At 41.5% G+C, this 10,307-nt stretch overlaps 1 protein-coding gene across 1 annotated transcript; it reads left to right on the top strand.

Moving 5' to 3' along the window:
• Positions 1-5,540: 5,540 nt before the first annotated feature.
• Positions 5,541-6,366, top strand: LOC119356244. The gene is made up of 2 exons (XM_037623175.1): positions 5,541-5,769; positions 5,889-6,366. The coding sequence occupies exons 1-2, from the start codon at positions 5,611-5,613 to the stop codon at positions 6,171-6,173; spliced, it is 444 nt and encodes a 147-aa protein (XP_037479072.1). The 5' UTR covers positions 5,541-5,610; the 3' UTR covers positions 6,174-6,366.
• Positions 6,367-10,307: the final 3,941 nt, after the last annotated feature.

Genomic DNA, 10,307 nt, shown 5'->3' with positions numbered 1-10,307 from the left:
AGTTCTCGACATGGACAAGGGGAGGGGATTGGAAAGACCGCGACGGCGGAGCAGAGCGACATCAGTGGAGGGACTCGAAGTGATTTCACCGGCGGCCAATTAAACCTGCAATTGGCGCCCACGCGGTCACAGGAGACGAGGGGAGGCTACTGAGTACTGACACGAGCAATTTGCTTGGCGTTTGACCAAAATTAGTGGAATCGACGTTTTATCCATGGTGGAGCATTCTTCTTCATCTCTGGTGAGAGTTCTGCCGCGTCGATTTACCCTCTCCGGTGAGACCCAGTTCACAAAATTCCATCTCTTTTTATTCCTTGCAGTACTCGTCGTCGTCTTCTCGGTGTCCGGCGCGCTCGTGCTGCTGCTGCGGTAGCGTATGTGTCGCTGCTACTTGCGTGCGTGCGTGTGGATGATTGTGCTGCTACTTGCATGCATCATCTGCATTGGGTGGAGCGCTGCTCACCAAGCTGGCCAAGGCTGCAACGAGAGGAAGAGAATTGAGATAGACGATGGCTGGAACAGCTGGGCCAAAGTAGGCAGTGAGACTAGCGATTGATCCTGGCCAGGATCATCTTCTTTCCGGCGCACCAAACACGTCTAGGGTCTAAATTGATTGGGATTGATGAGTATGGGGTATAGATTTCAGGGATTTAGATGTGAGGGTTTGTTTAAGTCGTGCTCTACAAACTCAAGGTTTAAAACAAACTTCACCCGTGTGCATGATGTACATCAGGTTTCACTATTATTTTCTTCTCTATTTCTAAAGGAGAGTTTATGCTCTAGGCTGGCCGTTTTGGCTCTGGGGTATATGCTCTTGGATGAACAATACATTTAAACCAAAGAGAAAATAAAAAAAATCTGTTTTTTTTTGTGTGTAGACGATTTTGTTAGTGTAACAAGTGTGCTTGATAATATTCGTGTGAAGCAGTGGTTTGTCAGTGAATAAAATAAAATTAAGTGTAACATTTGACGCTTGACTTGTTTTTTTTTTTGCACAGGTCAAAATGCTTAGCATGGCCCCTAAAAATTTGCAGGTCGTTATTGAGTGTGACAATGAACCTATCTATTTTTTTGGCATTTGCAAAAAAAACATTATTGGCGCACAGGGGCTATGCTGCCAATAGCTGAATTGTAATATGTTCCTTTTATCTAAGCTAATTTGGTGTTTTTTTCATGTCGTATTGGAAACCATGTTCTTCATTACCTCTGTGAAATCTTAGCAAAAACCATGTCCTGCATTAATTGAATCAAATAAATATATTTTTTTATCAAAATTTCAACTAAATCAAAAGTTTCCTTGACTTACTCTACCCATATGCAGATCAAATAAAAATCTTCCCGAAACCTCCACTAAATCAAAATTTCATTGGCTTCCTGTACTCATACTCAAATAAAATCAAATCTTACAAAAATCTGGAATATGGTGGGTGTGACGTATATGTCGGACACAATTGGTGTTGAACCACAATTGGTGTCGGACAAAATCATTGCAACACATGATCAATTAGCTAGTGATGGTAAACGTGGAGTTCCTCGCTATTGATTATTTTCTCCTTACCATGGGTACAATTTTATTTAGAAAATAAAAGTGGGTTCTCTCAAGGTTATCACGGTTTGTTTGCCAGCTTATTTGACATGTTCCTCCTGAGCCAGGCCCATTGCAAGGAAAGGAAAAGCTAAATTTTCTTTAGGGTAACTTCATCTTTTCAGCTCGGCTCCCGAAAAATAGAAAACAGAGGGAAAGCCCCACATTAGTAACCAGTAATTGGACAAACACCTAAATTGGTCTGGTCCTAGGTTAGCGTACCCTATGCGACCATAAGAATAGGATTGCTAAATCCTATTGATTTACACTGTGAGATCACCAATACACCAAGTATCATAAATTTCACATAAACTAAGCATGTAAAGTTGCTCGCATTCTACTTGTTTACTTCAGCTCCAAAGGGCTTCTCGTCTACTTCAGTCTTGAAGGGCTTCCTGAATATCAAAGTAATAATAGAAATGGAAGTTAAATGTGCCTATTTTGATATGTGAGTTGTAATAGGTAATATTTACCTAAAATCAGTCTTAAGTTGCAAGCAAAGCAACAATTGTTCGTACTTGAAAATAGCAATGCTCAAATTCTTAAGTATTCTAGGCGGTTTGAGGAGCAAAACCGATTCATATGTTTTCTGAGTAGTAAAATTACCGACTGCAACCATCTCCAGTATTACATATTAACATTGCTGGACTGCAGACATAATGTGAAAATGCATCCAAAGACTGAATGTGACAACATCTCCAAAGTTAATTTTTGTATCAAGGAATCTTACACTCATATTCTTGAGAGACATGGAATCTTATTCTTATGAAGCTAGAATCTTATTGTGTATTACCACATATTCAATTTTTCATTACGGAAATGCTAAAACATTAGATCCAACATCTCGTGGAAAAACAAATAGAAATGTAAATTGCATCTCGATCCTTGGGGATTCCTCCTTCTTCTCCGACTGGCACCGATGACATGCTGATTGTTGTCATGGTTTGAGGTATGCACCATCGTCAGAACGATTCCTATCCACACATGCAATTGGGAAGTGAACTATGACATGAAACAATGTCAACATCGATCTAGAAGAACGAATGACTCAGTGAATAAGACACCGCTATATCAGATGATAACAGCCGCCGCAAAACTCCATAGATCCTAATATAAAAATTAGGAGACACAAGCCCCCACAAAATCACTAAAATGGTCGACAACTGACCGGGTAGGAGGTGGACACGAAGAACCAAAAGGGAAGCCTATTGTCACCACCTCCTCAATGCAACGATACCGACGACCAACTCTAAACTCAACGATGCAACGAATCATCAAGGACACGAGGTTGCCATCTCACTCACGTTGTCTAGAGGAGCGTCGTATGGTAGGGAGGGATCTACAACACATAATCTCCATGGCGTGGTCTTTGCCACCATAGGACTGCCAATTAAATCCCTAAATTACTTCATACACACTAGAAACAACAAATCCAGGGATCCCCCATCTTTTTGCCTTCAAAGAGGGAGGGAACACATAGTCTGGCTTGCAGCCAGGCGAGCAAAGTCAGCCGCCACCAATTCTCTTAAGTGCATCCGTATTTTCCTCTGCTTCGGGAGCTATCGCGATCGACGTGGGTGTAATTACAATTTCACCCTTTTTCCATTTATGGTGTTTCAGTCCCTTTATGGAAAGTTTCAGTCACTTTCTCGTATCACTTGTTTTTATGTTGTTTTATATTCATTACAAATGCATATTTTTGGTGCAATTACATTTTCACACTTTTCCATTTATTTTTGTTGTTTGCGTGAGATGTATGAATTCCCAATTTGCACCAGCTGATTTCGTCGAAGAAGGAAGAAGAAAGAGAGGTGCTGCATCAAGGTCGATACATGGACGACATGGCTGGCTGCAGCGTCCCTGGCAAGGCTGATCCAAGATAGTCTCGAATACGGGGACAACCCGACATCCTTGGCGAAGGCGGGGCAATAGGTTGACAATACATGTGAGGGGTGCGGCGCGCACTCGGAGGTGGAAAGGGAGTTGCACCGAAGATGGTGAGAGGGTTTGTAGATTTTAGAGGGATGGTTGGGGACATCAACAACATGAAATATGCGACAACTCGGGTGGGGTGGGGTTGTGCGTGGCAGTGCTAACCAAACACGAGTAGTGTAGGCAGGTGGTTTAGCCCATGTTGATTGTGAGATTGATGGGGTAGAAAGCTTAGAGGCGTGCATGGTAGAAAAAAATATGCAACTTATATATCTCTCGTTGGATTAACAAGGCAGAGGCAAGGAGGTGAGGGTTCATCCTTATTCTTCCCTTTTTGATTGGAGAGCTCGGGAGCAACCTCTTCCATAGTGTTCATCTTATCAGATAAAGTGAGGGTTCACTCTATTAGGAATAAATTAGTTTGTGACTGTTGATGCATTAGCATGCTATAATTAAACAAATATTCATTTGGAACATGGAACCGTCATTAGTGAAGGGTTGTGATGGTTGGCCATGTCGAATCCTAATAGTGACGTCGGTTTAGAACATAACTCTCCCAATGCAGATTTCTTAGGAATGTTTTATAGGTATTTTGCTGATGTGCCTTAGTATTTAATGAAAAGATAGGGATGTAGTAGCTTAGAGGGATGGCCCTAGTAGCTAACATACAACCCTTGCATGTAGCCATGGGCAAATAAATTTACTAACTCAATCACATGTAATATCATAGCTGGTATCATGCATGCCAACTAGATAATTTTGATGAGGTGTCATAGAATTAAACAAAAAAAAGAGGGTTCAGTATCATATAAAGATACTGTATCATAATAAATCCTATACTACTATGTGTCATGCATGGTAATAAATAAAGTACCACGTGATACTAATATATGATACTATGCATTAGGGAGGTAGTATCATACACTAGTATCATATGCATGAGACCCAAATACAACCCCTAAATTGACCGGCTAGTTGTCTCTTAAACTTTTATATTTTCTATGATATAACATGCTAAAAAACGATGCATTGGGGGAGGCCCCTTCTCATCCATCATAGCAGCTGACATCTTTTGAAGGCTCTCCTTGAGAGCAAATATAATAAGTGATGTAAGCGAGATGTAAGACTTTCAATATAATATTTTTAATGAGTTGAAAGAGAGAGAAGATAAAAGAGAATAGAAGCAGGCTATAGATTAATAACCAGTTGCAGCATGTGCCCTAGTGGCTTTGTGAGAGAGTGAGGTGACTCATGTATCAACAAAGTAATACTCCCTCCTTCTAGGAATACTTGTCGGAGAAACGGATAAAAATGGATGTATGTAGAACTAAAATACGTCTAAATACATTCATTTTCCGATGTATGTAGAACTAAAATACGTCTAAATACATTCATTTTCCGACAAATATTTTCAGATGAAGGGAGTACATATCTATATCTAATTATTATATTTGCTGACTATAAACTTAAATATAAATGACATGGCAACATTATATAGCTATTAACCATGCTCCCGACCATGTATCGGTGATGTCATTATTGTTCATTCAATCACTTTCCAATTAATACTTTCTACAGATGGGATATAAATATGGCTAAACTTACCCTTGATTAATCGACGGACGGTATCAAATATCTTCTGCTATCATAAGTTGAAGCATCTTAAAAGAGCTCCTGACAAAACCTTGGTTGTACGTAACCTTCAAACGTGGACAGTAGGATTTGTTTCTTCGATCCGCTCCAAACAGGTCATGTAGGTATACGTGCCTTCGTACGAGACGCTGGTGGGGTAAGCAGCTACCCATTTCTTTTCTTTTATTGGTATAGGAAATTCGACCGTACATTACCACATAAACCTTGTCGACAACTCTCCGCGCACTGCTCCACCACAGAACCTTGTCGACCGTCGATTGTCGCCATGCGCCGGAGCGATCGGCCCCCGACGTGTCACCCCCCAGCTCACCCTTCGCCCCTCCGCGTCCGGCCTATAAAAACGACGATGCACCTCTCGTCCTCCCATTGCATTGCAAGTGAAGCTCACACAACCTACCCTACCCTACCCACCCATCCATCAGCAGTTTTTCTATCGACCAATGGCTTCTTCTTCCGTGCTTCTCGGAGCCTCGGCCACGGCCGCGCTCACCGGCACCCCGGCAGGCAAGGCCCTTCCCCGGCCTTGCTTCCTCGCCGCTCGCCCGCGCACCGTGAGCGGCGGCCGCCTCTGCCTGCAGAACGCTCCAAGGGCGACTCCGGTACGTGTGCCGCGAGCAGTACCGTTCGATCATGGCCTCATGCCGATTATTTTTACGTACGCTGCTGGTTAGTCGTCCTCTGAGATATGCTGACCGAGATATATGGGTGCATGGGACAGGCGTACAACGACGCTGCGGATGCTACCGACAAGGCCATCGACGGCGTGAAGGGGGTGGCCGACGAGTTGAAGAAGGGCGTGGCGGAGGCGGCTGAGGCCGTCTCGGGCAACACCGAGAAGGCCGCGGAGGAAGCCGGCAAAGGCGCGAGCGAGGTGGACGAGAAGGCCAAGGACTTCGGCGAGCAGGCGAAGAAGGCGACGGAGGAGGCGTGGGACGGCGCCAAGGACGCCGCACAGGGCATCACGGACAAGGTCGCGGACGCGGCCAAAAAGGAAGCTAACTAAGCTAACAATGCGTTGACTAGTCCGATATGTATCTCTCAATTCATTTTCCATTGTAAGAAGGGTTGTAAGAATGCATATACGTACTTTGGTACAAGAAGAGATAAAATAGCTGCATTTATTTTCTGACATACAGGATTACCGCCCTGTTAATGTCAAACGCAATAAAGAAAATGATGCTAAAAGGTTTACATAATAGCTATGCGTGAGTTGCTTGAATTTCGAATTCGAGTCGGTCGATTCGTGGAAGAAGGAAGGAGGAGACGAGGTGTAGCACCAAGGCAAAAGACGACGGAGCCGGGGCGAGTGGAGCGAAGCCCGGGGGCGCGGGCAAGGCCTTGGCCGGGAACGAGCCGTAGACGGAGATGGCATGCCTTACCGCAACGTCTCAGGAGAAGGTGAGTCAGTGGTTGACGGTTCGGGTGTGGGACCGGGAAGGCTCGCCCGCGAAATGCACCTGTTACACTTCATTTTACCTTGTAAGAATGCATATATGTATTGTTGAAAGATTTTACGTCGATCCTAACAGCGGTAGAGGGGAGTACGTGAAATTTGTACTCGATGAAACGTCACGTGAGGAAACTAGGAAACTAGGGGACTTAGGCACAGAACGCTAGGGCACACGATATATTCAGGTTCAGGCTCCTAATGTGTGTAAGAGCCCTACTTCCCACCTTACTATTTCCTTGTGGAGAACAGAGAACTACAATGTCGAGGGAGGGACTCGGCGAGTTCTTGCGGGCGTGGAGATTTGGGTGTTTTAGGATCAATTGTGTATGTCTAAAGGGGGAATCTCCTGGCAATTTTAAGCTTTTCTATGGTAGAATATGGAGCACCCTACACATACAAGTCTACGGGAGTATAGGTAGGGGAAAGTAAAGAGTAGAGTTAGAGAGGAGTATAGGTAGTGGAAAGTAAAGATTTCACAGAAGTAAAGTAAGAGTAGATTTAGAGTGATGCAATCACTTGGGTGCTCCATGGAGATTTCCATGTGGTTTAGATAGTTGGTGCTATCCTACTCCACATTGATGGTGGCGACGGCGTGGCCTGGGTGGCTTGGACTCACCAGAATTTGGTAGGTGGTGGCTCTGGCAGAGACAGAGGGGATGGGGTCGTAGTGGAGTAGCCTCACTGCAATATCCGGGGTGAAGTGGGGCAAAAGACACAGGGAAGTAGGGGCTAGTTCTTGGGCATGTTCAGGCTTGGGCGCGTAGTGGAGGTGCAAGAAGTGGAGCTCATGGACATGGACATGCACGGGTTGTGGGCGCATGTCGTGCAGGCGGGAGGTTGACGACACCTGCGTTATGATGTGTGGGGCCCACGTGGCTGTGTGTGTGTGAGAGTGAGTGAGTGAGTGAGAGAGAGAGAGAGAGAGAGAGCTGCGGTTCCACTAATGTTCGTCGGATGAAGATCGCGCGGTGATGTTAAAATGATGCTTACCACTTCAACGACTTAAGTTGCTGGGCAGCGCGCGCTTCTGGGCTGAGCTGGCTTGCTAGGTTGGGCTTGTTGCCGGTCTGCTATTATGTTAGGTAGGCTAGAATTTTTTATTTTTATTTCATTCTCTTCCCTTTTTGCTGTTTTCAAATTTCCCTTTGAATTTTGAATTTGGTTTAAACCCAAACTAGCTCTAAATCCAATTTGGAAAACTAATAGAGAGTCAAACCAATATTTAGGACTTATGGAAATCAATTTCTACCCAAATAAAATGTGTAGCCCTTCTTGAAATAACTTCTTAGTGATGTTTTGAATTCATTCAAAAATCAAATTCACTTAAATTATTTTGGCAGAAAATAATAGAGGCACAAAAAGTTATTTGGGACTTAATTTTTTCCAGCCAAATTAAAACATTGGAATTGCCACCCTATGTGGGGATATTAAGTTGTTACCTAAATATTTTAGGGTTCAATTTAATTCCCACTTTTAACTTTAGCATTTCAACATTATTAGGGATTAATGGAATTTATTTTCCAACCCAACATTTCAACATTTTTTGTCTTATAAATATTCCCTAAATGACAATTTAGGGTTCTTAATAACTCCAAATTTCTATTTGAGCCACATTTTCAATCAATTCAAGCACCTCCTAGTCAAAAGTAGCTAATATCAAGCAATCGCAATCAATTTTGATTTTTTTAATTCCCTCAAATTTATTTATTAACATTCCAAGTTTGGGAAAAACTTGGGATGTGACAAATCCAATTTGGAGACCTTTTCTGGGACACTGTTGGAGGGAGAATTCATCGTCTTGGCTATCTTCATCCTTATTTCCGCCACCATGTCCATGTGTGTGTAGTCCTTGGATTATGGGCCAATAATAGTGACTAGATGGCATCCTCTCTCCCTTGCTTCTAAATATAAAGATCTCGTGGGCTTGTCACTCTATGATCATACTATGTATGGATTTCTTTTGGATTGTTTTGAGTTCTTTGTTGCATGATTTATAGACATATAAGTTCTCAGATCAAAGTCTTTCATAGGCCATGTTTGGATGAATGATATCCAAGGAAAAGTTGTGTATGCTAGTTGGGTTTAATCTTGCAAGTAATCTATCCAGTGACAGAAAGGGAAAAAAATACTTGTATTGTGCTATTGCCACAAAGATATTAATATAGTTCACTAGTTTTCTCAGTGATGAACTGAAGGTAAAGAGAATATAATAATGAAATTATGTCACTTTGCTGAATGCAATATGTCATTTCTACTTAATGCCTAGAGATGCATGTCAGATAGCAGTCTAGGATGACGTATTAGCAATAGATGTAGTTAGATAACTGTCTATGGATACATGGACGTAATATTTATGCAATCATGACATATATGATCATATCATGAACACTGCAATATAATTGATAAACAACTATAATTTTTTCACCACATATATATTATCTGGAGAGATCCCACTAGTGAAATTATGGATCCTGATATTTAATACTCATAATAAAGACCTTGATAACTAACTTTTTTTGTTATTTTATATTCTGTATGTTTATTTACACTTGATTACAATAAGTACTTACAACCGCAAAATACATTAATACTCGTAATTAGCAAAGCTAGTGAGGTTGACACAAATTACTAGAAGTGGTGGGGATAAAGTGAAGTGTTTTAATTGTCTGTAGGTACTAATCATTGGCTACAAACCAAGACTATGTGGATTGATACCTTGGTTTTCTTGCGCTTCGAGGACTAACAATCGCGTTCACTATGCACAAAGATTATCTAGCGATACCACTCACAATGGGTAAAGGTGATGTTAGTCACTACTATTTTAAAGTTGAGCCGGGAATTTTATACATATTATTGATGAAATCAAGAAAATCCAAAAATCGCATACTATGATCATACATTGTGTTCAACATTCACATGTTATGTTATAAAAAAAGTGTAGTTCAAAAGAGATCGACAATTCTGCACTGACGTGCATCTACACCTGCGCGTGAACAAGAAATTTTGAAAAATAGTAAAAAGGTAAAAAAAAACATGGAATTTTTAGGCATCTCAGATGCTCATATGCGCAAGGTGCATGCAAATTGTTGTGGTGTTTGGTCATCTGAGGATCTATTTCAGGTGTTTGAGAAACTTCTAAAAGAACATTGTTCATCGCCAATTTTTGTTTTTTTCGTACAGGGCCCTCAAATGTTCAAACACCACAAAATTTTGTATGCTCCTAGAACACATGAACATCTTGGATGCCTAAAAAATTCATATGTTTTGATTTTTTTACTATTTTTTACACTTTATTGTTCATCGGGCGGAGATAAGCCTGGGCGCCGTTTTTAATTATCGTGTTCAAAGTCCAATCTTGGAGCATGGATGTGTTGTAAGCTAGTTGTATATCCCCGGAAGAATGGTGGTCATTTATTTATAAAAGAACCCAATAAATTAACAATTTATATTATCCAAATGCAACCAACCTATGGAAATTTAATCTACTCCGGAGCTTTAGACTTTATCTATACTTGAGATAAACAAGCATTCAATCTCTATTTAGATTGATATTCCTAAATGCGCTCTAGTGTTCCTCTATATTGATGGATATACAAGAAAATGAACACATATAAATACAAAATGATACATCGATATGGCAAAATTAATTTGCGAAGAATTATGATGTTGTCTTTTTAGTTGTGCTTA

Source organism: Triticum dicoccoides, chromosome 2A (assembly GCF_002162155.2).
Source record: "Triticum dicoccoides isolate Atlit2015 ecotype Zavitan chromosome 2A, WEW_v2.0, whole genome shotgun sequence".
In the NCBI taxonomy this organism is placed as follows: Eukaryota; Viridiplantae; Streptophyta; class Magnoliopsida; order Poales; family Poaceae; genus Triticum; species Triticum dicoccoides.
This window is presented reverse-complemented; position numbering and strand designations above follow the sequence as displayed.

Bases quoted from the DNA above. Each gene is read 5' to 3' on its own strand.
- LOC119356244 (XM_037623175.1), top strand. From the start codon at position 5,611: ATGGCTTCTTCTTCCGTGCTTCTCGGAGCCTCGGCCACGGCCGCGCTC. The intron at 5,770-5,888 runs GTACGTGTGCCG...TGCATGGGACAG, and splicing joins ACGCTCCAAGGGCGACTCCG to GCGTACAACGACGCTGCGGA.